We start from the raw sequence: 27,340 nt of genomic DNA on the forward strand, positions 1-27,340 counted from the left end.
TCAATGCTTCCTGTCCTGTCTGAAAGTGGTTGGACCAGCTCTTTGCTGTAAGACCCTTCGTGGATGAATGAGGAGGGAGGAAAGGCCTGCCAGGATGCCCGCTTCCAAACTCTGTACATTGCACCCCTGCACGGAGAGGAAAAGCATCTTCACGCTCAACTGAAGTTGATCTTCTGTCAGGTCACACACACACCCCTCTGAATGCCTGGCCCGACCAGATAGATGTGTGCTTGCTCCCTGTCTTCATTCAGGTCAAGTCGGTGCCAAGAAAAGGTCCAGAGGGAGGTTCTGTGCTTGGGGGAGAGTAAGATGCTTTCCTATCCAACACACAAACCTCTACTTACTTATTTATCCGTGAGCACTGAAGCTGCCTTGGTAGACGGCTCAGTTTGACAGGGGCTGAGAGGCAGGTGAGGCTAGCACACATCACTTTCCTCTTGCCATTCAAAGGAAGTTTCCCAGGGAAATGGGGTGATTTCTAAGACCCAAAGAAGGAAAAGGAAGTAACTAGGAGGATGATGGATGTCACCAGGGAGCTGGGGACTGCAGACCCTCAGACCCTGAATTCTCTATGACCCCTTCCCTGCCGGAGTAAACAACTTGTTTTTCCGTGTTTGCAGCTGCTCTGAGCATGAGATTTATGAGTTCCTGATGGCAGGGGACTGGTTTCTGGTGGGCTTGCAGCTGAAAAGATCTGAGAGCTAGGGTGTGGCCATTAGTCAAGGAGAAGCCCTATATAAGCTGCCCTGGAACGCAATAAAAGGGGCATTCTTGTTTCAAGGATGACCCGTGTCTGTGTGTTTCAATCTCCAGCCCCTTGCCCAACTCGCAAACCATCCCATGGTAGGCAGGCAGGACTGTACACCAGGGGAACAGCAGACGCAGGTGCAGAGGGAGCCTGGCTTTAGTCTTGTCTGGAGAACTGCAGTGATTCTGGGAGGTAGGAAAGCAGGTGAGAATAAAGGAAAGAAAACAGAAGTGTTGGGTGGTCTTCACTGTAAGCCTTAACTTTTCCTGACAGACTGAAGTCACTGAGGGTGGCCCAAAGTCCTGGCAGACACTGGTGACCTGGAGCAGGGTAGTTCCTAGAAAGTAGGAGCAGATGCTGACCCCAAAGACATTGTTCCTTCTAGCAGATTGGGGCTTTTAGGACATTCTATGTCCCATGGAACCAAGGTACCCCTTCCCCAAAAGGAAGATCACCCCAGGGTGTTTCTTATCAGAATGAGGAGTCCCCAAGGAAACTGAGTTATTCTCATCACTTGGGGGTTCCTTTTTTTTTTTTTTTTGGAGGGCTCTTTGGGATGGGCTCACCAGGGAAAGAACAGGTTTTTATTTGACTAGGATGTGTAGGATAGGACACTTCCAGGAGGCCGCTGTGTGCCTAGGGGAGGTTAGAGACAAAAGTGGCGCACAGAAAGCTGTCTTAGTTGACTAAACTTAGTTGACTGCCTAGCAGCCCAAATCTATGAGATAAGGTTCCTATCTTCTGAGACTGAGGGTTGGGTGTGGCTTTCGGCCCTGGCACAAAACCGTGACTTGGTACAAACACACACACACGTATTTATATCTAAGTATATATATAGTCTAGAACTCAGCCTATTTTATTTTTGACCTGGCCACCCAGGCCAGGGAAGACTCCACTGTTGATGAGCCTTGGGCACACAGGGGAGGGGCCTGTGTCCTGGCACACGAGGCTAACAGTAGACAGTGGCTTGCTTGTGACTTTACTGAATCAGCTCATCTCGGGCCCCTTGAGCCAAACCAGGGCAGGGTTCCAGTTAAGAGGGCAGAATGGATCCAGGTCACTGGGCAACTATCCAGAAACCCTTTCCTGGTCCCAGTAGCTTCTCCCTGGGCCTAGACTGGCCACCCCTTCCAGCTCTTATGCCTACTTGGCCGTCTCCCATGCCCACTGCAAATACAGGGCAACCATCTTTCTCTTAACTGCAGGGGGCAGTTCGGTTTCCAGTTCCTGTGGCTGGTAGTGTAGGGAGGGGCTACTGTGGGCACTGCCTGAACACACCCATTGTTCCTCCTTTGGCACCCTCCTCTTCAACAGTGGAGACGCCAGCTTGGAGGAGGGGACCAGGGAAAAGCAGGAAATGACAGATGCCCACTATCCGCGCCTCACTTTCCTTTCCCAAGAGCTCCCTGTGTCATGTCAGAAAGACGGTCCAAAGCGTACTCTACCTAGCCAAGAACAAGTCACCTTAGAAATACTGAGCACAGCCGGGCAGTGGTGGCACACGCCTTTAATCCCAGCACTCGGGAGGCAGAGGCAGGTGGATCTCTGTGAGTTCGAGACCAGCCTGGTCTAGGAGAACTAGTTCCAGGACAGGCTCCAAAGCCACAGAGAAACCCTGTCTCGAAAAACCAAAAAAAAAAAAAAAAAAAAAAAAAGAAAGAAAGAAATACTGAGCACAGGGCTGGGAGGCAGCCAACAGGTGTGCTAGTTTGAATGGGGACCCCACAGGCTCATACATTTGGATGCTTTGTCACCCGGGAATGGCACTATTTAAAGATTAGGTGTGACTGTGCTGGAGTTAGTGTCACTGCGAGTGGGCTTTGAAAAAGGGCTTTCAAAAAGCTTACTGCTTGCGTCTGTGTCTGTCTGCATGCCACCATGCCATGATAATGGGCTAAACCTCTGAAGCTGTACGCAATTAATGCTTTCTTTTCTAGAAATTACTGTGTTCGTGTTTAGCACTACAACTCTGGTACAGGCTAGAGGGCTCGCCTAGCACAAAGCTCAGACTCCATCTCCAGGACCACAATAAAACCATTTTTAGTCAGATGCGGTAATGTACACTCCCACCACTTGGGGGGCAGAGGCAGGCAGAGCTTGAGGCCAGACTGGTCTACATAGTGAGTTCCAGGATAGCCTGGGCTACATAGAGACCCTGTCTCGAAACAAACACCCAAGGAAATAACATTTAGGGATTGCGGAGAGTCCAGTGTTTGAGCAGTTCCTGCTCTTGCAGAAGACCTGGGTTTGGTTTTCAGAACCCACAACTGTCTGTGACTCAAGTTCCAAGACATCTGATACCCTCTCTGGCCTTCATAGGCACCATGCATGAACACATCATAGTGTGTGGTGTGTGTACAGACGCACATGTCATGGGACGTGAGGGTCAGTACAGCTGCTCTCCCCACCCTCCAAGACAGGTTTCTCTAGAAACAGTCCTGGCTGTCCTGGAACGGGCTCTGTGGACCTGGCTGGCCTCGAACTCCCGAGTGCTAGAATGAAAGGTATGTGCCACCACATAGACAGCTTTAAGGTATGATACCTGTGTACTGTACAGGCACACGTACATGGCATGCGAGGGTCAGCAGATAGCTCTCAGGTGCTGGTTCTCTTCCACACTGTGAGTCCAGGGATTAAACTCAGGTTACCAGGCTCATGTGGTTATAGGCAGTTCTGAGCTGCCCAACATGGGTGCTGGAACTGAGAGTCACCTACTCTGTATCCTTAATTCCTTAGCCATGTAGCTTGTGGATCTCCAGAACCCGAGCCTATCGTGAGGTAATCCCCAACTATTTCCCCAGAATTCTTTCCCTGTGGGGGGCTTCCTTATCTTTCTGTCTGGGTTTTCCATGCTGGCCCTGCCCACCTACCTGAGGCATCAAATAGAAAAGGAAGAGGAAAGGTTCTGGACCACAGCATCAGCCTGAGCCCCTCTAAGCCCTGGCTTCTTGAATGTGGTGGAGTGGTTCTAAAGCCAGAGCAAAGCCAAGTCTGAGTGCAGAGAGAAGGCCTCAAGAACAAAGTACTCATGACTATCAGCCTGCCGGGGCCAGCAAAGGGGGAGAACCAAACAGGCTGTATAAAATCTCTGACCAGGAACTATTTTTAACAAACTAATTTATTTCTCAGAGTCTAAAACCCTCTTGAGCAGCTTCCCTGGTGTGCACTGAGATCCAGCTTCTTATGCTTCAAACTCAAACTCAAAGTACTGTGGGTCGAAGTAATGGATGCGGACGTAACCGTCTTCACCACCGCTGCTGTAGCTGGAAAGAGACGGACAGGGACGGTCAGATGCTGCTGAGGGGACACCTGGGCAGCCAGACACAGCAAATGGGCAGAGACCCTCTGGCCGCTGAGCGCATGCTCTCCAGTGGGGCCATACCTCTTGCCATCAGGATGGAAGGCAACACTGTTGATAGGTCCAAAGTGTCCCTTGACTCGCCCAAACTCCTCTTCAAAAGCCAGATGGAAGAACCTGGAGGGGAGGGGAGGTAGGAGACCAGCTATTCAGTCTCCATCTCCTTCCAAAACACACCTGAAGCAGCAGTCTACACAATGAAGGCTGCTGAGGCAGTATTCTGTGTAACAAAGTCAATGAAGTAATAGGATACAGGGAAGAAAAAAGTGAAGTCATAGGGAGACCACCTAAATGTCTGCTTCAGCATACAGCAAATACCAGGCACTACCATGAGCTGTGCGGTGCTCTAAAGTGAAATATTAATGCATTTACTTAATCTGCACACATCTCTGAGGTGCGGATACTACCCTTGTCCTGTTAAACCGTCTAAAGTCCCAGGCACAGAGGGAAATACAGCATCACCTAGGCCCTTGGAGATGGCTGTAGAGACGAGGCCCTGCATAGCCCAGAGGAACTAGGAGGTGGCTGAGGCCAAGGATGACCTTGAACTCATGGTCTTTCACCTCTGGAGTAACTGGAACTGTATTACAGACTTGGGGCTACCACCCATTGGTAGTGCCAGGGACACAACCTAGAGTGCTGGCAGGCACGTTAGCCAGCTCTCTGCCCAGCTGACCTCTGACCTCATCTGCTGTACCAGACACCTGTCAGTCACACTCCCTGTGATCCTTTGTGTTCATGTCTGTGTGGTTTCAATGTAGAAGGGCTTGTTTCCACTTTACCTGGCTTCAAACTTGCCAATCCTGGTGGAGGTTGTGGTTACATCCATGGCTTCCTGGCCACCTCCCAGCACCACCTAAAGAAAAGAAAGTGGAGGTGCAGCCAAGACTTACTTACCAGCCTCCGTGCTCTGCTAAGGCCTCCCACCTACAGTGGGAGGATCCTCAGGGAGGGGATCAGCAGCCGGTACAGGTACCCCTACATACTTCCCATCCATCACTCAGAAGTGTTACAACGCCAGGAGTCCCCTCCCTGTATGAAGCCATTTCCCCCAACATTTACAGCGTAATTGTTGGGAAAACATGCAGACTCCAAAAGCAGGAAGCCCGAGTGGGGTGAATGACTTACGTGGTCATAGTTGGGAGAGAGGGCAGCTGAGTTGACAGGACGTTCTGTTCGGAAAGTCTTCTGATGTTCAAGACTCGTGGAATCAAAGAGCTGGGGCGAGAAAGGGCGGGCAGAATTTGTGATTGGGCAGGTCAGACTGGTTGACCGTGCATCAGAAGCCTGCAAAGCTCCACCAGACTCCTCCCCCAGGCTCACCTTAGCTGTGTTGTCCTTGGATGCAGTGACAAACATGGTCATGTCTCTAGACAACTGGATGTCATTGATCTGCCGGGAGTGTTCCTTAACATTCACCAACACCTCCCCAGACTGGAAAAGGAGGAAGAGTTAGACTGACTTGCTGGAGTCCCAAGCCACTGCTCCTCAGAAACCTGAGAGAAGCTGGACAATTTTAATAATTAGTTAATTAATTTTTTTTGAGACAGGGTTCCTCTGTGTAGCTTTAGAGCCTGCCCTAGAACCCACTCTGTAGACCAGGCTGGCCTTGACCTAACAGAGATCAGCCTGCCTCTGCTGGGATTAAAAGTATGTACCACCACTGCCTAGTATCAAGGTAGACTTTTTCCTTTAAACCTTCCTTACCTCCTCAATCTAATCTCTCACCCCTAACCTCCTCCCCCAAGTCTTATTTTTGGTACTGGATGGACTGACTGACCCTAAGTACTCTATCATTGAGCAGTGATAGCACATGCCTTTAACCCCAGTACTCAGGAGGCAGAGGCAGGTGGATCTCTTGAGTTCAAGGCCAGCCTGGTCTACAGAGTGAGTTCCACAACAGCCAAGGCTACACAGAGAAACCCTGTCTCAAAAAAAAAAAGCCCAAATAGAAACAAAACAAAAATTTATGTGTACGGCTATGTGCCTTCTTACGCATATGTCAGTGCCCATAAGTCAGAGGACATCTAATCTCCCTAGAACCCGAGTCACAGCAGCTGTGAACTGCCTGATGTGGGTGCTGGGAGCTCAGGTCCTCTGCAAGAGCAGCAAGTATTCTTAACCACTGAGCCATTCTCCCCACTGAGTTGTCTAAGGTTGGCCCTGAACTCACTCTGTAGCCCGGGCACACCTGAAACCTTTGATTTCTTTTTTGAGACAACTTTTTTCTTTTTTTCACCATATATGGCCGGCCCGAAACTGGTTCTGTAGACCCCAAACTTAGATCTACCTGCCTTTGCCTCCCAAGTAAAGGTGTGTGCCACTTCAGCTTGTTCAAGCCTGGAACTTTTGATCCTCCTGTTTCACTGGTCCCATCTGTCACTAGGTGGATATAGGTCTAGACTACCACACCTACCTGGAAATATATTATTTTTTCCTTTTCATTATCACATCTCCCATTCTTTTTGTTTTATTTTCAAGACAGGGTTGCTCTGTGCAGCTCTGGCTGTCCTAGAACTAGCTCTGTAGACCAGGCTGGCCTCGAACTCACAGAGATCCACCTGCATCTGCCTCCTGAGAGCTTGTTTTAAGGGCAAGTACCACCACCGCCCAGCTGTCCAGTTCTTTTTATTCAGGATCACTCTACCTTAGCTTCCCAAGAAACTGACCTACAGGTGCATACCCCTCTGCCTATCACCTAGGCATTGTGGGATGTCTAGAACTCCACATCCTCATGCACACCAACTTGTTCAGCTCCATAAGCCTTCTAAATGGCAAATATAATAAACAACCCACTGCCCAGAGAAGAACGGCTCCTCACCTGACATACAAAGACGTTTACTCTCTAGCGCCCTCCACTTTCCAGAGGCCACAGTCAGGCTTCTGCTGTACCTCCAGTCCCCAATACTGGGGATTGAACTCAGAGCCTCATGCTGGGCAACTGCCCTTCCCCTGGGCTACACTATAGACCTTTGCTTCCGCTATTCCTCTTAACTATGGAAAACTATCTTGCTAGAAGCTTTTTTAAAAAACATTTATTCATTTTTATTTTATGTGTCATGAGTATTTTGTGTACGCGTGCATGTGTGTTTTTACCATGTTCATGCCCAGTAGTCAAGGAGACAGAAGATATCAGATTCCCTGGACCTGGAATTAAGGACAGCTGGGAGCTTTTTCATGAGTCCACACACACGCCACCTCCTCTGTGACAAGAGTACACTCTGGATTTAGCTGAAATCCAGCGTGGCGTAAATACAGCATGATCCAGGTACTGGCGATTTTGAAGTTGGTCTCTGATTCTCATTGTTTTTCTAGGACTCTCACCCAGGGCCTAACACTCTCTAGTGACAGGGAAAAGCTTATCTGTGACCACCGTAACTTGCCCTGAGTAGCTGGTGACACTCTTCCCAACACCTAATGTCACCTGGTAACACCGGCCCCTTACCTTGGCACTGTACTGGTTGAGCTCTCCACTCTCATGGCCTGCGATGATGCACTCCCCCAAGGGTCCCCAAACGGCACTGGTGATCTTGGAGTCGTTGCAGGGGATCTTCATGTAGGGCTCGTTGCTGTCTGTGCACAGCAGCACAGGTCAGGCCCTGGGGTCTGAAGCCATATCCTCCACCTCTGCCCCCCTGGTCCTAGCCCTCACCGATCTGGCTTGGATCCCGTAGATCAAAGAAGCTCACGAAACACTGGTACCCCATCTGCTTGTCTGTGGAGAACATGATGATGTTGCCCCCAAAGTCAAAGCCACAGGTGCGCACAGCTGAGTTGGTCTTCAGTAGAGCCAGCTGCTTCCCTGGGGAGAGGCGGGGTCTAGGTTACTCTGGGCTAACATAGCAGGGAGCAGGACTGCAGGCCAGAACTCCCCCTCCCCACTGCTGCTCCCCAGCCCCACCCTGCAGCACTTCCTCCCATCCCCACCACCACCACTTATATCCCCATCAATCCATCTCCCAGGTCTGTGACTCCTACTTTTGTTTTGTGACCCAGTTTAAGCAGGGCCACCCGTGTGACCACTAGAACCTGTTGGGATCACAAGTGAAGGCAATGACTTCCGTGCTCCCTGAATCTGGAACTAAGTTCTCTGCTTCCACAATAAAGGCTTCTCTGGCCTCAGCCTTCAGTTTCATCTAAACTTTCCATTCTCCTGCCTCAGCGTCTGTGTGCTGTCACACACAGCTTGTCCCAGCCCTTTACCTGGACACTCCTTGCTTTCCCTCCAGCTTGTGCCTCCCTGCTCACACCTTCCAAGGCCACGCACTCCCACTCCAGAGGTCCACTGTCCCTCTCTGGCCTTCCTGAACATGTCCTACTATCTAATGTGACGTTTCTTCCCCAGCTAACTCCTTGCTGTTTGTCTGTTGTCTCTTCATCAGCAGACTGGAAACCATCTAGCTCTAGTCCTTCAGAACACATTTGCTTGGACAGGTACATGAAGTTGGTAACTTCTTGCTGAAAAGCGAATGGCCCAGGCTTACCTGTTTCACAATCCCAGAGACGACAGCTGTTGTCAGCTGAGCCAGTGAGGACATGCTTGGTGTCCCCTGAACAAGGCGTTAAGAAACATGATTCGTGCTCAAGAAATGGCCCAGAAGTTAGGGGCACTGGCTGATCCAGAGGTCCCAGGCTAGATTCCCAGGACCTATATGGTGGCTCACGATTCCAATTCCAGGGAATTTAAGGCCCTCTTATGGCCTCTAGGGACACCACACACACACACACACACACACACACACACACACACACACACACACACACACACACACGTAGGAAAATCATTCTTAGGGTTGGAGAGACAATTCACTGGAAGAAGTCCTTGCTATGCAACCATGAGGAGCTCAGTTAGAATCCCAGGTGTGCCAGCAGTCCAGTGCTGAGAGGTAAAGTCAGAAAGTTCAGTGATTAGAGAGCCATGCCTACCTACCTAATCCGTGAATTCCAGATTTAGTGACAGGTCCGATTTTTGCCTCAAAAAAGAGCAGCAGTGGTGGTACACACCTTTAATCACAGCGTTCAAGAGGCAGAGGCAGGCATATCTCTGAATTCAAGGCCAACCTGGTCTATAGAGCAAGTTTCAGGACAACCAGTACATAGGGGTAGTTGGCGGGATTGGGAGGCTGAAGAGATGGCTCGGTGATCGCTCTTCTAGAAGACCCAAGTTAGTCTTCCAGCACCTACAGGGTGGCTAAAGCCATGTGTAATTCCTGTTCTAAGGAATTACCCTCTGCTGACACTGCATACGAGGTACACAGGAAGACACACATGTAGGATACTGCACACAAGAAGACACACATACAGGATACTGCACACAAGAAGACATACATGCAGGAAAAACATCCTTATAAATAAAACTACATCCTTCAGAAAGGAAGGAAGGTTGAAGAGCAACTAAGGAGAACAGCTGATGCTGACTTCTGGTCTGCATACACAGATTCACCACAGACACAGATATGCATACACCTGGCCTGCACACACAGATTCACCACAGGAATGGATATACATACACCTGGTCCACATACACAGATACACCACAGGCATAGATATACATACACCTGGTCCGCACACACAGATACACCACAGGCATGGATATACATACACCTGGTCCGCACACACATTCATCACAGACACAGATATGCATACACCTGGTCCACATACACAGATTCACCACAGTCACAGATATACATACTCCTGATCCACATACACAGATTCACCACAGACACAGATATGCATACACCTGGCCTGCACACACAGATTCACCACAGACAAAGATATACATACACACAACCTGAGCCCATGTTCTCTTGGAAGTCATCCAAAGCGTCTTCCAGTTTAGTCCCAAAGAGCCTACCTCACTCTCTTACCTCAGAGTGTTCCAACCTTCTTCTGTCTCCCCCACCGATGAAGCGACTGGGAGTAGGGGACCCTATTCTCCAGAGCGCCATAGCTTGTCAAACTCCCAACCTCATAGCCAGCATCTCAGGGCTGACTGACTCACAGCCAAAAGGATACAGTCAGCATCCACACACCACACAGCGCCAGTGTGGCCCATGTAGGTGCCCAGCCTCTCGCCATTCACCGAGTACCACACATTGACGATCTGGAAGAGTAGAATGACAGGCTGGGTCACATCCCAGAAAAAGCAACAGCTTACTTGGCCCAACAAACCCTCTGTAGACTCTAGCCAAGCCCAGTCTGCCTTCTGCTCCTTTATTAGAGGAGCACTATAAAAGCAGACCAGCTCCTGGGTTTTCTTCTTCCTAAAGGTAAGCACTATTGAAACAGTCAAAGGGCAAGGTGAGTTCCAGTCTGGGGAAAAAAACAACAACAAAAAACATTTGGTGTAGCGGGGTGGTGGTGGCACACGCCTTTAATCCCAGCACTCGGAAGGCAGAGACAGGCGGATCTCTGTGAGTTCGAGGCCAGCCTGGTCTATAAGAGCTAGTTCCATCCAGGACAGGAACCAAAAAGCAACGGAGAAACCCTGTCTCGAAAAAAAAAAAAAATCCAAAAAAACCATTTGGTGTCCTGTCTAACTGGGACAGATGGCAGTAAGGACGTATGGGCTCCAGTGCTACTTTGTCACCTCCCTCTGAACTTTGTCCTTTTTTTTTTTTTGAAACTGGGTTTCCCTGTGTAGCCCTAGCTCTCCTGAAATTCACTCTGTAGACCAGGCTGCCCTCAAATTCAAAAATTCGCCTGCCTCTGCCTCCCAAGTGTTAGGATTAAAAGCGCGTGCCACCACTGCCCAGCTAACTCTGTCATCTTTAAAAGGGCTAGAGAGATGGCTCAGAGGTCAAAGAGCACAGGCGGCTCTTCCAGATGACCTGGGTTTGATTCCCAGTACCCATGTGATAGCTCCAACCGTCTGTAAATCCAGTTCCAGGGGATCTGATAACCTCTTCTGGCCACCTCAGGCACCAGGTATACACATGCACATACAATGCAGGCAAAACACGCATGCCCATAAAATCAACAAACTCATTATATATAAATATACATATTAAACAGCAAGCTGTGTGTGGTAGCACACACCTATATTCCCAGCACTGGGAGGCTGAGGCAGGAGGATGGGGAGGCACAGGTCAGCTTGGAAAGACAACCCATCCTTGCCAACATCTTTCCTCAAAGGGCGGCTGTGAAGTTCCAATAAAATAAATGTCTGAGAAACATAAAATGGAAGTGACTCCCATACGCTGGGTGCAGTGAGAAAGCATTTAATGACCTCATTTTGTTGAGAGAGGTACTTGAAGTTCCATGTTTTATTAAAAGGGAAAATTGTAATTTAGAAAGGCATAATGTCAGGTTCCAAGTCACGCTGCTAGCAGGTGCAGAGGTTAGGACTCACGTCAAGCTCTGACTTCAGACTACCCACTGATAGCATCAGTTAACTGTCTCTTCGTACAAATGCCTCAAAAGGCAGTACCCAAAGAGACGGAGCACTGAGTATCAACACGGACTGAACAGACTAAGCTATGGACAGCCTCACTAAATTCCACGTCTCTTTCCTCTTTCCCTTTCTGGTGCTAGGGATCCAACCCAGAGCTAGGTGCACACGTTAATCACTGGAGTCTGAACTACAACCCCAAGACCCCCATAATGGCACGGCTCACGGATCAACTTTATCCTCCAGATTGTAGAGGCTGCGCGTTCTGGTTCTTCCCATCCTCGAGCCACTAGGGCTGATCCCCTCCCTCCAGACCCCCCACCACACAGTCTTATTTCTCTTCTTCCTGGGTACTCGTTCCTACCGACCATCAACTTATCTTAGGTCTCCCAAGTAGAATGCTGTTGCTAGCCTACCTGCTTTTCAAAAGAATTCCCCTCAGAAGGCAAGGCTTGTTCACCCACCACCCGAGGGTGCGAATTCGTCCCTCCGGGTGCCCCGCCCTCCCGCGCTCTCTCCCTCCCTCCCTCCCGCCGCCGCTCACAGGGTCTTTGGCCACGGTGAAGAGGAGGTCTCCTTCGCGGTTGTACTTGATTTGAGTGATGGACCGCTCATGGCCCTGCAGCAGGATGGGCTTCTGCGGGGACAGAGCGGGAGTGTCAGCGCCAGGAATCCCGTCCCATCCCGACTGCGGCCCCACAACCACAGCACCCCACGCGGCAGCACCATATGCCCGGCACTCACCATCCCGGCGCTGACGCGAGGAGAGGCAATGTGAGTAGGACCGGACGTGGACTAGAGGCAACTTCCTGCTGCGGGGACTCCGCCCCTTGACTCCCGGAAGTAGAAGGGCCTGGCGTTACCATGGCGGCGTCTCTGGGTGGGTAGCTGGCCCCGCCCCTCCGCGGACACTGACTCCGGCTTGGGTCTCCTATCTCACTCCCCCCGGCACCCGTGAACCCCAGCCCTGCTAAGCCCGGGACGGACTCACTTCCCCCCACTGTCGGTGCGGGACCTCCCGGCCTAGCGCAGCCCAGCGCGGAGAGCTCGGGAGGAAGATGGAGCCGGTCAGCGGAGCCGGAGGAGGACGGGGAGGACCTGGGTGACTCTCTGCTCCTTTGCTTTCAGGGCAGGTCCTCGCTCTGGTGCTGGTGGCCGCCCTGTGGGGTGGCACGCAGCCGCTGCTGAAGCGGGCCTCCGCCGGCCTGCAGCAAGTGCATGAGCAGACGTGGGCCCGGCAGCTGCTGCAGGAGATGAAGACTCTCTTCTTGAATACTGAGGTGCGTCTGTGGACTGGCGCTCCCTCGCAGGAGCCGCTGAGCCAGCATCCCAGCCCACCTCCTCCTCACTAGAAGCTCCGGGAGGAGTCACTTATTCCTTGTGATCCTCGGCGTTATCTTTGGTAAAAATGGAAACTATATGATGACCAATGTGTAGGGCAGATGTGATAGTTGAGGGAACGGGGCGGTGGTGGTAGTGCATGCCTTCGGGAAGCAAAGGCGATCTCTGAAAGTTCGCAGCTAGCCTGGTCTACATAGCAAGTTTCAGACAGTCAGGACTACACAGAGAAACCTTGTCTCGAAAAACTAAACAACAACAACAAAAGAATTGAGGTAAGACACATAAAACACTTAGCATTGGGCCTATTACAGCATATATATTCTGTCCATGGCTGGCATTATTGTTATTGCTACTTCACCAATTATAGAACTACTGTGAGCCTTTTCAAAAGCTTTCTTTGGGCTCAGTTTGCCCTGGCGAAGAACATAAGGAAGGGCATCGAGGAATTGCCTCCAGCTCAGGGCTGCCCAGGTATGCAGCCAGCTAGATCTGCAGGACTCTCTGGGCCAAGGGGAAGAAGGGAAGAAGAGATGGAGTCCTGTGAGTTCCGAGGAGAGGGATGGAGCTGCAGGACCGGGAGTGGACTTCTTGGAAGTAGTGAACTGGCACTCAAGGCCATACAGGCTTAGGGAAGATGGGAACTGGCCAAGTTGAGGGAGAGGGCATTTACAGCAAGAGTATACATTGAATTTTTTTTCTCTGTGCCCTAAAAGGGTCCTCAAGTAGGTGAGTCTTTCTGGGAATTTATTTATAAATGTAATTATTTGTATTAGATATGTTGTTGAAATAAAAATTGTTTATTATATATAATAATAAACATGGGCATTTATTTATCCCTCCCCTTTTGGGGAAAAGCCTGTGTAAGAACAGCAGTTCTAGCCGGGCGGTGGTGGCGCATACCTTTAATCCCAGCACTCGGGAGGCAGAGGCAGGCGGATCTCTGTGAGTTCGAGACCAGCCTGGTCTACAGAGCTAGTTCCAGGACAGGCTCCAAAACCACAGAGAAACCCTGTCTCGAAAAAAAAAAAAAAAAAGAACAGCAGTTCTCAACCTGTGAGTCATGACACCTTAGGATTGGATATCAGATATTTACATTACAATTAATAGTGGAGGCACTGGGGAGATGGGTCTGCCATTAACAGCATTAGCTGCTCTCATGGAAGACTCAGGTTCAATTCCCAGCACCCACATGGCAGCTCACAACTGTCTGTAAATCCAGTTGTTCCAGGGACTCTGACACCATCTTCTGGCCTTAGAAGGTACTGTCTGCACTTGGTGCATAGCCGGTTATGCAGAGAATAAAATAAGTAAAATGAGGGGGCTGGAGAGATGGCTCACTGGTTAAGAACACACTGGCTGTTCTTCCAGAGATACTGAGTTCAATTCCTAGCAACCACATGGTGGCTCACAACCATCTGTAACAAGATCTGGTGCCTTCTTTTGGCATGCGAGCATACGTGGAAGCAGAATGTTGTATACATAATAAATAAATAAATCTTTAAAAAAATAAGTAAAATGATTTAGAACAGCGACAAAAATACAGTTATGAAGTAGCAATGAACCAATTGTATGCCTGGGGGTCTCCAGGATACGAGGAACTGTGTTAAGGAGTTGCAGCGCTGGGAAGGCTGAGAACCACTGTGCTAGCAGGTCAGATGATGATGTTGCGTGAGCAGGCAATATTGACAGACTTTTCCTCTTTCCAGTATCTGATGCCCTTTCTCCTCAACCAGAGTGGCTCCCTTCTCTACTACCTGACCTTGGCATCAACAGGTGGGTCTCTGGCTTGAAAGTCCTCCGCGGTGGAGGCCATATTTTATGAAGGGAACCAGAAATACCTTGTGCCTATCAGTGAGGGAGAACATCTATTTCTAATCCCCCTCCGGGTCCCAGGGGCAGTGAGGTGGGTGTGAATGTGGCCAGGCACTAAGGCTGGCCTGGCCGTCTCGTGCAGCAGCAGGAGAGGGAAGGTTCATTTTTCTGTCGTAAGTGCTGACTTGTTTTCTTTATTTTGGGAGGGGGGACTTATTGTGTGGGAGATAGTTTTTCTTTTTGCTCGGTACTTTTATTTTTTCATTGCATTTATTTTCTCTCTGTGTGTGTACACGTGCGTGCATGCGTGTGTGTGTGTGTCGAGGACAAGATTTGGGAAGAGGCTCTCTCCTTTTACCTTGTAGGTGCTCTGATGAGCTCAGATCCTCAGTCTCGATGGCAGGTGCCTTCACCACTGAGCATCCTCCTGGCCCTTGTTGGCTGTTTTTGAGACAGAGTCGCACTGTGTAACTCAGTCTAGTTCCAAAATCATGATCTTCATGCCTCTGTATCCCGAGTGCTAGGATTAGAGGTGTGTTCACCAGTCACCCGTGTAAGCGAGGCTCTGATGACTTTGATTCCACTGTGCACTGCTTTCTTAGCCTAAAATAAGCCCCTTATTTAAATCTTGGTTTTAGATAGTGGGCCTCATAGCATTGTGAAGAAGATTGATTCAGTGTGTCTAACAGAGTGCCTGACATACAGTAGAGGCTCAATAAATATAAATTTTCTTTCTCCAAATGTTTCTTAACTGTTCCTAATACATCAGATTACATATTCATATCATGACCTTCGGAGACAAACATGCTTAACTTCATAAATTATAATATTGGGGAATTTACCATGCTTGCCTTAATCCCAACAGAATGCTAGTGCAAAGGGATTTGAAATTGTATATTAATGGCTATAAGCTGCGCCAGGGATGTAGCTCATTTGGTAGAGAGCTTACCCAGCCTGCACAAAGCTCTGGGTCCATCCTCAGCACCAAATAAACCCTTAGTGGTGGTTAACCACCCTAATTCTAGTACTTAGGAGGTGGAAGCAGGAGGAGCAGAAATTTAGGGTCATCCTCAGAAAATCTTCCTTGTAACCCTTGCTGGCCTGGGTAGGATTCAGTATATAGACCAGGTTGTCCTTGAACCTGAAGCAGTCCGCTTTTCTCCTGTATGCTAGGAGCACAGCTGTGCACACGCTGCGTGGCCTTGTTTCTAGTCATGTGTGTGGCTTACAGGGGTGCATGCTTGTGCTTGGGTGTGGAAGCTGAGTTGATGCTGGGTGTCTTTCAGAATCACCCTCCACTGTGGTGTTTGAGACAGGGTCTCTGTCTGGCGCCAGAGCTCACTGGTTGCCCATCTGAGCTGGCCAGCTGGCTCAGGGCCCCACCCATCTCTGCCCATCCTGTCTCCCCCACTCAGGTTACAGACACAGTCCACCTGGCCCAGCTTTTCAGAGCTGGAATGATCCAGACTCAGACCTCTGTGCTTTCATGGCAGGCACTGACTGACTGGGCATCTCCCCGACCACCCCCACCTTTAATAGAGTTGTGCTGTGTGCCCCAAGCTGGCCTCGAACTGGATATCCTCCTGCCTCAGCCTCCTGGTCACTGGGATCATGGTATGTTCCCAGTATCTGCCTCATGATGCTCAGTTTTCTTTATTTTTGAGACAGAATCTTATTGTGTAGCCCAAACTGTCCTGAAACTCCCATGAACTCACAGAGCTCCGCCTGCTTCTGCCTGAGCTCTCAGCTGTGCTGTGTAGTCACTGGTGTCAGCTTTCTGCATTTTCTCTATGTGGCGCTTAGTGCTATGACATTTCCCTTAGAACTGCTTTCACAGTGCTGTTTTTGTTTTTCTTTCTTTGTTTTTGCCTGTTTTTTTTTTTTTTTGAGGTAGCCTGTATCCCTGGTTGTCCTGGAACTCAGAGATCCTCCTGCCTCTGTCTCCTAAATACTGGGATTAAAGGTGTGGCCCCCAGAGTGATTAAGTTTACTACCATGTCTGTGTTGTGCTACTTTTGTAAAGGTGGTGATGGTGGTGATGGTGGTGATGATGATAGGACTTTGTCTCTAGAAAGGCATCTTTGCCTCTAGGGATTTTTCTTGTTCTCACTTCCCAGATCTGACTTTAGCTGTACCCATCTGTAACTCTCTGGCCATGGTCTTCACGCTGATTGTTGGGAAGATCCTTGGAGAAGATGTTGGTGGAAAACGTAAGTCAGGCTGCTGCCTGTAAGGATAGCTGCTTGGACCTTGACGTATGTGAGCATTTCCCCCGAGTCTGTCTCCCGTGGGTGGGAGAGGAGAGGCCTTCCCTGATCTTGCCCTGGGGTAGGAATCGGGACCAGGCCCCGTCAGTCTTCCTTGGCCCAGCTCACCCCCAGCCCCTTGATGTTTTCTTTATCTCAGAGGCAGTGGCTGGCATGGTACTCGCCATCACGGGGGTCACGCTTTGCATCACAAGCTCGGTGACCAAGACCCAGGGCCAGCCCTGACCTTCAGTTCTGCTGTGCTCTGCTGTGTTCAGCAGACTCCAGGCACCAAGGTGCACCGGGGGATACACCAGCTTGGCTCACTAAGCTTAGCCTCCTCATCTCTCGGATCACATCTACCTCAGGGTCCAGAATTCCACGACAGCCAAGGAAGGCTACATGGAGAAACCCTGTCTCAAAAAACCAAAAAGAAAAAAAAAAAAGAAAAGAAAAAATATAAGAAAAAAGGAAAAAGGACCAAGGACCAGCCCTGGGATGGTTTTGTAATCTCTGGTGGGTTCAGCTATTGAGATTTAGCACTGGAGCCAGGAGTAGTGGCATGTGCCTTTAATCCCATCACTCAGAAGGCAGCTACACAGAGAAGCCTTGCATGAGAGAGAAGGAGAAGAGATTTCACACTGGAGACTTTTACACACATACCCCCAGCAGCCCTGCCCAGCAGCCCCTGCCCAGCAGCTGTCTGTTACTGGCCTGCTGGCCTGCTCCAGTCCACATATCCTCGACTGTGTAAAGGGTTGGCTGCAGTCTCTGAACCGCAGCTCCACAGCCTCATCACTGGGCATTACTCAGGGAGAGTGGTTACATGGCAGATGGAAGAAAAATGAGCTCAACTTCCAGTTCCTCGAGTAAGGAGACAGCTGTGCCCGAGCAGCACCTCGCCGCTGCAAACACCTGGCCAGCAGCAGCTTTTAATAAATCTGCAGCAAACAAAGCTTAGCAAGTATTACTTTATTGTGACAAGCCTGCTCCTAAACCCAGTCTGCGGTGCCTTTATCTGTCAGGGAATCACACAAGGAAGTGGCCTCCACAGAATTTGTGGGCTTATGAATGGGGAGGGGCTGAGGAGGCCATACCTACTGCGAGCCCAGTGAGGCCCGGCTTCTCGGGAGCAGGCTGCTGAAAGCTGGGGTGGTTTGGAGTGGTTGTCCTCAGCTTCTGACTGGCGTTCCTGGCACTTAAGATGGTGGCACACGCATTGGCTGAACATGAGGCTGTCTCTCCCGGGCCAGGCAGATGTTGAGGGACAAGGCCTCTTCCCCTGTCTCTGCTGCCCTCTGGTGGACATGTGGAAACATACAGAGCCATACAGATGTCCAGCTTGCCTCCACTGCCAGAAGTCCCCATCCCAGGAAAGGAGACTGGGAATGAGAAAGCCTCAGTAATTAAGAAACAGGAGGGCAGGCTTTCGGTCACCAGGAAGATGTGTCCTGGGAGCCCAGACTTTGGCTCAGACCTCTGCCATCTCAGGGTAAGGCTTCCCAATCTGATGGGCTCACCTGACCCACAGGCTCCTCTATGCAGGTGTTCTCGTCTTCATCCACTTCCTGAGCCCCAGCTGTCTCCTTCCTTGGGTAGGAAGCTCCATAAACTCCCTTAACTCCTAATAAGGAGGCAACATTGGTTGACGCCCAGGCTAAGAGGGTCCTACGCCTTCACTGCCTTCACCTGCTACACCAGTTCCTTCCCCTGAGCCTGGTCCCACGTTCTCCAGTGCCTCCTAGGAGGGCAGGGAAGTTGGAGGCTTGCCTTTAGCTCCCAGCTGCCATTCTACCTCTGGACCTCTTGACTTTAAGCAATGTCTTTTCTGTGTGGTTTTTACATATGTCCCTATGAAAGAATCAGTGACTTGGAGGTGGAAGACTGGCACTCAGCTCTGCTGAAGTCCCCTGCAGACACCTCCAGCATGTGGTGGACCTGACCTGAGCTGGCCTGCTTCCCAGAGTGGAAGCAGGAGGGAATGATGTGAAGGGCCCGCCCCTCCTCACCTGATGGAAGTGAGAGGGGAGAGAGCCTGTTTCCTGGCCTAGTGGACTGCTGGGATCTGGCATAGAAAGCAGATGGCTCAGTTTGTCTCGGTTCCTCTGGAGAAGGCCGAGCCGCCTGAGCCTGGTGGCCCTGGGCCTACAGGAGGGACACCGAGTTAGAATCCATTTGTTGACTGTTCTTACCTCCCCTGCTGCCCAGCGTTCCCTGCTGCCTACAGGCTTGTGAGGGCCATGTCCCATAGAGTCTGCGTCCTTCCCGCCCGCATTTGCCCCTCTCTGGCTGTCCACCCAGGAATAGTGCGCTTGATACCAGCATCCAAAGATGCCCAGGGAAAACAGGCTGCTTTCTACTCTGGTACCACATGCTCACTGGTTCATCTGGGAGGATGGAGGCCTGGAATGGGGTGGTGAGTGGAGGTTCCATTGGGCCCTGCTATGCCAAGTAGCCAGTTCCAACAGCCAGCCTAGGGGGAGGCATTTGGCATGCCATGTGCCACTCTATAACTCCTAGCCCAAGGAGGGGGAATCACTACTTCATAGGAACCCTCAGCCAGTCATTCCCCTGCGTCCCACTCTTGCCTACCCCCTGCCTGTGGGACTTCTGCTTCCGGCCTGGAGGATACCTGCAGTGAGAGACAGGTTTGTAGTGGACAGAGGAGCACAGTCGTAGCTCCCAGGCAGGGGGCACTTCCTCTGCTGTGACCTGTGACCCTCCACCTCAAACAAGCATACCAGCAGCCCTTGGACAGAGAGGGGCTGGGCACCAACAGCTCCATGTAGGGGAGGGCTTTGAACTCCTCTTCTCCGACAGCCACGTAGTGACGGCCACTCACCAGAGCTGTGCCTGCTGACAGTGGGATCCCCCTGAGGGTGCAGAGTCTGGGGGGAGAAGTGATGAGGGCTGCTGGGTAACAGGCTACTCTCCGCCAGCAGATGCTGAGGTAGGGACAGCTCCTGGGGGATCCTCTGACTTTGGTCCTCTGGGCAGTGTTAACCTAGGTTCTGGCCTGATTTGAAGGGCTGGGTTAGGGAGCTCGTCCCGAGGCACAAAAGAAAGCCCTGCTGGAGAGAACATGCCTTTCCATGCCCTTCCCAACTTAAGAGCAGCAGGGCTCTTGGGAGCCTGCCCCCCCCCAGTCCCCATACTCACTGGTGCACAGCCCCATTCTGTAACCTGGCCTTCTCCGTCAGCAGCTTCAGTACCGTTTCCCAGTCCTGGACGGCAGTCTGGGACAGCTTCAGACCAAAGGGGGGACTTAGGAGGTCCCCATTCCTGAACACACTGAGACAAAGAACAGCCAGGTAAGGGGATGTGTCCCTGAGACGCCACATGTGAAAGGGGCACAGGAACCAAGTGACCCAAGAAGCACTTTACATGTTCCAGTTTTAATTTCCCCATGTGTAATGGGGCTCCTGGAAAAACCTACTGACACAGAAATCCAAACCCCCAGCCCCAGGGCCGGCACTCACAGGATATAGCAGGGGGTGTCTGCTGGCAGCCACTGTCCAGAGGCCCCGTCACATGGGGGGTGAGACATGAGAGGCTCCTGAAACCCAAGCCAGGGAAAGTCCAAGACTTCGCTTGGGACTGGATGGTTCTAAGAACATGGGGTGAGCAGGCAGGAAGCAAAATTGTGCAGAAGAGCGAGTGAGTAGGGACAAGTGCTCACACCTTTCTGAGAGGTGCACCTGTAGTCCCTGAGTCACATGACTCCTGCCCTTGCCGTGGGTTTTACAACTGACTCGTTCTTTGGCGTGGCCTGGAGATTAGGTAAAAGGCAGGGACTGAGCAGGGGCTGGAGTGAGCATGGCACATTTGTCCCCTGGACTGGACACCTCCTGCTGTTTCCAGGACTTCCACCCACCAAACTGGAGCAGTCCTAGGAGGAGGGATGGGACGAGAAAGGCTGCAGTCTCCCTGGACTTACGTGTTGTCGGCCGCTTTTCCCGCCTGGGTGTTTCCTTCCAGGAGGCAAAGAGCTGAAAGGACAAGTAGGCAGAGGCAGGTGGATCTCAATGAGTTCAGTACCAATCTGGAATATAGAGTGATTCCAGGACAGCCAGGGCTAGGAGCCAATACAGATCTAGTACTCCAAAGTAGACTGAGACGGGAGGATGGAGTCCCTCAAGTGGGTCAGTCTACTCTGTGTGACTCAAGATGAGTTTCAACTTCTGAGCCTCCGACTACCACCTCCCAGGTGGTTACTAGTCTGACTCCAAAATCTCTCATTTGATCTCCTGCCCCTCCCCCAATCATCTCTCCTTTCTTTCTCCTGCTGTAGCTAAGCATCTCAGACTCTCCCTTAGGCTAGGATGAGGCCATCTTTCAGTAGCTGCCCAGCACCCTAAGTGTCCCTCCTCACTGGAGCACTCTGCCTTTTCTGGGCCAGGAACATGTGGACATTTGAACTTGCTGCAGGATCCCAGAGAACTGAGTCAGGCTATAAATCCATGTGGCTTTTAGGTGTTGAAGGCTGGGGGAAGCCATAAGTATCTTACTGTAGTCCAGAAATTCCCCACTCATGAGGTGACAGTCAAAGATGTGGCTTGTTCAGAATTCCACAGGAAGTGTCCAGACACCATGTTCCTTCCCTATAATAAACTTAAACTACCCCAGCTCAGTGTTCAGAGCAGGGTTAGGAGCTAGGCCTGCGTGGGAAGCTCAAGTCATTTGTGTGTGTGTGTGTGTGTGTGTGTGTGTGTGTGTGTGTGTGTGTATGTGTGTGTGTAGTTTTTGAGACAAGGTTTCTCTGTGTAGTCCTGTCCTGGCTGTCCTAGAACTAGCACTGTAGACTAGACTGGCCTTGAATTCACAGAGATCCGCCTGCCTCTGCCTCCTGAGTGCTGGGATTATTATCTACCACCTGACCCTCATCTTGCTGAAAGAGATGTCCCTACTCTAGCAGGAGTTTCAGACGCTTAAGCGCAGCAGGGAGGAAGTGGACAGTTTTAGGGTTTGGTGGTGATGGCATGGATTTAATCAACAGCTCTTAGGAGTAGAGAAATGTCTTAGCAAGCAAAGGCATTTTGCTGCCAAAGTCCTTAGAGCCCACATGGAGGAAGGAAAGAACTGGCAAGTTGTTCCCTGACCTGCATGACAAACACGCAAGATGAAAAAGGCTGGAGAAAGCCGGGCAGTGGTGGCGCACACCTTTAATCCCAGCACTCAGGAGGCAAAGGCAGGTGGATCTCTGTAAGTTTGAGGCCAGCCTGATCTACAGAGTGAGTTCCAGGACAGGCTCCAAAGCTACACAGAAAATCCTGTCTCAAAAAACAAAAAGCTGGAGAGAGGGCTCAGCAGTCCAGAGCCCTCTGCTTTTACTGAGGACCTGGGTTGAGCTCCTGGTACTCACACAGTGGCTCACAACCATCCTTAAGTCTAGGTCCAGGGGATTTGGCATCCCACTTCTGTCCTCTGAGGGCACCAGGCATAACAAAGAATTTATATGCAGGCAAAACCCTCGGACAGAAAATAAATCCTTGGCCAGGTATGGCAACCAGGTCTTTAATCCCTGCACTTGGGATGCAGAGGCAGGCAGATCTCTTAGTTTGAGGCCATCTTGATCTGGAAAGTGATTTCCAGCTGGGTGGTTGTGGCGCAGGCCTTTAATCCCAGCACTCAGATGACAGAGGGCACAGGTAGATCTCTGTGAGTTTGAGGCCAACCTGGTCTATAGAGCAAGTTCCAGGACAGGCTCCAAAGCTATAGAGAAACCCTGTCTTTTTTTTTTTTTTTTGGTTTTTCGAGACAAGATTTCTCTGTGGTTTTGGAGCCTGTCCTGGAACTAGCTCTTGTAGACCAGGCTGGTCTCGAACTCACAGAGATCCGCCTGCCTCTGCCTCCCGAGTGCTGGGATTAAAGGTGTGTGCCACCACCGCCCACCGAGAAACCCTGTCTTAAACAACAACAACCACAAAAAGTTCCAGGACAGCCAGGGCTACACAGAGAAACCATCTCAGAAGGCAGGCAGCAGTTGGGGGGAAAGTAATTCCTAAACAAAGTTCCACTTGAGAATTGTCCCCATGGGCTGGTCCTGGTTGTGGCGGGCACTAGCTTTAGTAACAGAATGCAATCTGAGTCACAGCTCACTTATTAGTTGATCATGTAGACTCATGCCGGGTTCTCTCACCGCGCTGCTCTTCCAGCACAGCCTGCCCCAGGCTCCAGGAGAACCAGCCGGCTGACTTGGAGCTGAGTACTGGACACACTGCTGCTCCCATGGCCCTCCCCAGGCACTTGGCCAGCCCCCACCCACTCACTGGAGCTTGTGGAATCCTTCAAGGCCAGCAGCCACGTACTGTCCTCCATTCTGCAAGTCAGCCAGCTCCGTGACGGGGTGGCCATCGCAAAGTCTGTAGAGGGCACGGATAGCCAGTGGGGCCTGCACCACTGACGTCACCTCAGAGAGGAAAGCCTCCATGGTGGGGTAGCGGCGTTGGGTCACCACCAGCTGGCGGCCTGGGAAAAAGGGGTCCCCGTTGCGATACACCAGTACTCTCTTGGCTGCCATAGTATGTCCTCGCTCACAGACACAGAGCGGTGACCAAGCAACTAAGCCAGGGCTGGGAGCTATGCCAAAGGTGGAGTCCTGCCTTCTTATTCAGGAAGGCTTCAGGCACCTTGGACAAGTGCATTCTTCTGAATGCAGGGTCTCAGATCTGCCCTTGATGGGCCTCACATGTGCAGGGTAGATACGATCATATTTTTTCATTTGCTTGCAGAGCTGGGACCAAACCCTGGCCCTTCTATGCTAGGTGAACACTAGTACTGAGCTGTCTTGTACAGCCCAGTCTGCTCACATTACAAAAGGAAGACCTGGGGCTCAGCGGGAGGAAGACAGAGATTCCCACACACATCCAATCTTCTCCAGGGCTTGGGCTCCTTCAAATTGAGATCAAGCGTAATCAGTCTGGGGGCTGCTCCCCAAGGAGGATGCTAGCTGGCTTTGGGGATGCTGTGCTGTGTGAGTGGGAGATGACCCAGGTGGCCCAGAATCAGTCCTGGTCAGATGCATGAGATAAAAGCAGACAAGCTTATAACCAAGAAAAACTTTTATTCTCCACAATCCTCCCACCTTCCTTACCCCAAGGGAAGGTAAAATTTGGATGAAGTCACAGGCAGAGGCTAAAAGGGCATGCCCTTCTTTCCCCTACTGTGCCAGCACAATCCTGCAGCTTGGCCTGACAGCTACGAATGGCCAGGAGCAAGGGCAGAAGACAGAGGTGGAACCAGGTCCCTTAACGCCTTTTCATAGCATCCTCTTTGGGAACCTACTCTCCTGGATCCTCGGGTCTTGCCTGATGGTCCTGTTTTCGTGGACTGCTCGTCCACTGATCCTCTCTTGGGGAAGACAAGATCTTCATCTCCACAGCAGAGTCCTCTGGTTTTCCCACCCTTCCTCACTGGTAGTTCCATGGCTGGAACTCCTAGCACTGGGGTGCTGGCTCTTGCGTGGCTTAGTTCTTCTGAGATCCAGGCTACTATGTTCCAGCTCTGCCGATGTCCCATCCCAAATCATGTGACCTTCTGAGGTGCTCAAATCATGTGGCCTAGCTCTTTGGCAGTCAGCCTCTCTGTAGCTTGGCTTTCCGGGGTATGTGTCCACAGTATTTGGATGTCCACAGAGGGGGGGCAGCTGTGTCATGGCCTTTGCAGAACAAGGACTCCAAGACTTGGGGTCCCCAAGGGTCTGATCCTCTAGGCAGGTTTCATGAAAGGCCTGTCCTCTATGATCTGGCCCTTTGGTGGCCCTGTCCCCTCCGGCCTGGCTGTCTATTGCTGCAGGCAGCTGTGGTCCAGCCTTCCTGTAGCACAGTTCCCTGCCCTTAGCCCCCACTGTGTCTTTGCCTGTACTGGCTAGTCTGTACAGGGGTTTCTGGGGCTGCGATCTGCCCTTGCGGCAGGAGTCATCTGCAGAGTGTGGCTCTCCTACGGTCCTGTCTCTACACAACTGGTCCTTAAGGAGGCAGCTGGATTGCAGCCAGGTCTTCCCACAGGTCTGTCCCCTGTGGTCCAGGCACACGTCAGGCTTGTCTCTGGTCTGGCTTGCTTCTGGGGATCTCAGTGTTTGCTTGAGAATGAGGTACTGTTCGGAAAGAACAGGAACAAGCTTGCTCAGGAATGGCAGAAGGCCCCTCCCCACCCTTGACCTGTTTAGAAAGGTTCTCAGTTAGTGCCTACCTCCTTCCGGCTGTTGATGGCCTGTTGCAGCCACAGCAGCTCCATGGCCAAATGGTTGCGCTGGTCCTGGAGCTCATGTTGTCTCTGGGACAGTCTCAGATCTGTGACTTCTTTGAAGAAAGGAGGAAAAGAAGAATGCCTTGAGGGGTAGACACTGGGAACTAGTCCAGTCCTAGATCCTGGCAGCCTCCATGTTCATCAGGCAGGGGGAAGGGGTGAGGAAGGGCAGCAACAGCCCTCCATGTTCATCAGGCAGGGGGAAGGGGTGAGGAAGGGCGGTAACAGCCCTCCATGTTCATCAGGCAGGGGGAAGGGGTGAGGAAGGGAGGTAACAGCCCTCCATGTTCATCAGGCAGGCAGGGGGAAGGGGTGAGGAAGGGCGGTAACAGCCCTCCATGTTCATCAGGCAGGGGGAAGGGGTGAGGAAGGGAGGTAACAGCCCTCCATGTTCATCAGGCAGGCAGGGGGAAGGGGTGAGGAAGGGCAGCAACAGCCCTCCATGTTCATTAGTTCATTAGTCAGGGGGAAGGGGTGAGGAAGGGCGGTAACAGCCCTTCATGTTCATCAGGCAGGCAGGGGGAAGGGGTGAGGAAGGGCAGCAACTTATCCTGCACTCCTGTGTTTCCGCTGGGAGGCAGAGGCGGCAAAGCGGTACTTACCTGCATTGTCCACCTCGGACACGGAGATATCTCTGGTCTTCTCCTGGCTGGCTCTCCTGCCCTGCTCAGTTTGAAGCCAGGAGCCGTCATCTTGGCAAAGACTTCCTGGTTTTGCTGGGCTCCCTCCTGTCTTCAACACCATCTCCTCCAAGATGACATCTTTCTCAGAGTCTTTACATGAGAAATGGCTCCAGAGTTTCTGCTCTGGGTTTGGTATTTTCTCTGCTTTCCAGGAGCAATGAGATTTTGCCTTGTGAAAAATCAGAGAGGTATGAGAATCAAAGGGTTAAACCCCCTCAGATGTCTGGAAACCAGTCTAGTAGGCTAAGAGGTAGGGCGAAGGATTGAAGTGTGAGTGATTCTGGCCTTGGGGGCACAAGGCAGACACATAGTATAGACCATTTCCCAGAACCCTGTACCAGGTTCTCCTTCTCTCTTACCCCTGGGGTATATACTACCTCTGGGAGAAATATGGGCTTGGGAATCCAGCCCCCAGTCCACCGAAGTGTGCTGAGGTCACCCTCGATCTCCTGTACAGTTGCTTCATACTCAGCTCGAAGGCTCTGGAATTGACGCCGGACCAAGAAGCCCCGGATACAAGCCTAATGTGGAGAAGCGGGGAAAATGCCTCTGAACACTTTTACAGGCCGGGCGATGGTGGCGCACGCCTTTAATCCCAGCACTTGGGAGGCAGAGGCAGGCGGATCTCTGTGAGTTTGAGACCAGCCTGGTCTACAGAGCGAGTTCCAGGACAGGCTCCAAAGCCACAGAGAAACCCTGTCTCAAAAAACCAAAAAACAAAACCAAAAAAAAAAAAACACTTTTACAAAAGGGGCATCTTGAGCCGGGCGGTGGTGGCGCAAGCCTTTAACCCCAGCACACACACACAAAAGAAAGAAAAGAAAGGAGAAAGAGAAAGAAAAGAAGGAAGGAAGGAAAAGAAAAAAGGTATCTTGGCAAACACGCTCGATTTTGTGGTTATTGGCGGCTGGAGAATCGAACCCAGGACCTTGAACATGCTAGTCAAGCGCTCTACTTCTGAACTACACCCCTAGCTCAAAAGAGAGATGTTTCTTGGAGAGGTCATGGCGGGGCGGGGCGCCAGAGAAAACACAGTTATGGGGAAGGGACAGGCAATCACGGTTTGGAGCTCTGGGAGGCGGAAAGTGCTGGGCTGGACCCTCCCCCTCGTTTTAAGGTTCTTCTAGATCTTCCGACCCCGCCCCTGCAGGGCATTCTTCAGTGCCGCGCGGTAAGGGACGCCACGTGACAGCTTCATCTTGCCGAAGGTCCCGGTCCCTGACCCGAGGTGCACTTGCTCTATCACGACCTGCAGTGCCGACACCTTCTGAAGAATCAGGCCGGAGTCCATTTCGTCTCCAACCGCCCTGTGCTGTGCATCCTCCGCATGCGTGCGCTTGCGCAGTGCACCTTTAGGCTACGCCCCTCTTGAGCAGGCGCACACACAGGGCCCCGCCCGTCGTTTCCAGGGTCACGCACACGGCTTCTTCCGACCCAACTATGCACCCCTTCCGGTCCCGCCCCGAGCCTTTCTTCTCAACCCAGTGTGCGGCACGGTAAAAGCAAGAAGGACAC

General features: G+C 51.4%; 4 protein-coding genes across 8 annotated transcripts; 1 reads left to right on the forward strand and 3 right to left on the reverse strand.

Annotated features, from left to right (window-relative positions):
* Window positions 1-3,848: 3,848 nt before the first annotated feature.
* On the reverse strand, window positions 3,849-12,379 carry Eif3i (eukaryotic translation initiation factor 3 subunit I). The gene is made up of 11 exons (XM_075944943.1): window positions 12,241-12,379; window positions 12,041-12,133; window positions 10,122-10,209; window positions 8,591-8,656; window positions 7,759-7,908; window positions 7,552-7,679; window positions 5,430-5,540; window positions 5,235-5,324; window positions 4,889-4,962; window positions 4,131-4,223; window positions 3,849-4,011 (listed from the first exon to the last, which is right to left on the reverse strand). The coding sequence occupies exons 1-11, from the start codon at window positions 12,241-12,243 to the stop codon at window positions 3,930-3,932; spliced, it is 978 nt and encodes a 325-aa protein (XP_075801058.1). The 5' UTR covers window positions 12,244-12,379; the 3' UTR covers window positions 3,849-3,929.
* Tmem234 (transmembrane protein 234) lies at window positions 12,318-17,850 on the forward strand. Of its 3 annotated transcripts, none has more exons than XM_075944945.1 (5): window positions 12,318-12,376; window positions 12,625-12,776; window positions 14,544-14,610; window positions 16,767-16,859; window positions 17,056-17,850. In XM_075944945.1, exons 1-5 carry the CDS (start codon window positions 12,361-12,363, stop codon window positions 17,139-17,141), a joined length of 414 nt encoding a protein of 137 aa, XP_075801060.1. In that variant the 5' UTR covers window positions 12,318-12,360; the 3' UTR covers window positions 17,142-17,850. The 3 variants fall into 3 exon arrangements, with proteins under 3 accessions (XP_075801060.1, XP_075801061.1, XP_075801062.1); XM_075944946.1 differs by lacking the exon at window positions 12,318-12,376 and adding an exon at window positions 16,065-16,263 and having other exon boundaries at window positions 12,383-12,776; XM_075944947.1 differs by lacking the exons at window positions 12,318-12,376; window positions 12,625-12,776 and adding exons at window positions 12,864-12,898; window positions 16,065-16,263.
* Window positions 17,851-17,884: 34 nt separating this feature from the next.
* On the reverse strand, window positions 17,885-23,661 carry Dcdc2b (doublecortin domain containing 2B). Its single transcript, XM_075944944.1, is given in 7 exon segments — window positions 17,885-18,519; window positions 18,905-19,040; window positions 19,488-19,527; window positions 19,637-19,783; window positions 20,055-20,222; window positions 21,517-21,521; window positions 23,161-23,661. Coding segments are annotated over 7 exon segments (888 nt in total). The 5' UTR covers window positions 23,416-23,661; the 3' UTR covers window positions 17,885-18,382.
* A 277-nt stretch (window positions 23,662-23,938) lies between these two features.
* Window positions 23,939-27,176, reverse strand: Iqcc (IQ motif containing C). 3 transcript variants are annotated; one of them, XM_075947036.1, is made up of 5 exons: window positions 27,075-27,176; window positions 26,203-26,346; window positions 25,745-25,994; window positions 25,086-25,195; window positions 23,939-24,990 (listed from the first exon to the last, which is right to left on the reverse strand). In XM_075947036.1, exons 1-5 carry the CDS (start codon window positions 27,114-27,116, stop codon window positions 24,265-24,267), a joined length of 1,272 nt encoding a protein of 423 aa, XP_075803151.1. In that variant the 5' UTR covers window positions 27,117-27,176; the 3' UTR covers window positions 23,939-24,264. The 3 variants fall into 3 exon arrangements, with proteins under 3 accessions (XP_075803151.1, XP_075803153.1, XP_075803152.1); XM_075947038.1 differs by having other exon boundaries at window positions 26,203-26,381; window positions 26,566-27,141; XM_075947037.1 differs by lacking the exon at window positions 26,203-26,346 and having other exon boundaries at window positions 24,119-24,990; window positions 27,075-27,161.
* Window positions 27,177-27,340: the final 164 nt, after the last annotated feature.

The sequence above is a fragment of the Microtus pennsylvanicus genome, chromosome 13 (assembly GCF_037038515.1).
Source record: "Microtus pennsylvanicus isolate mMicPen1 chromosome 13, mMicPen1.hap1, whole genome shotgun sequence".
Classification (NCBI taxonomy): domain Eukaryota; kingdom Metazoa; phylum Chordata; class Mammalia; order Rodentia; family Cricetidae; genus Microtus; species Microtus pennsylvanicus.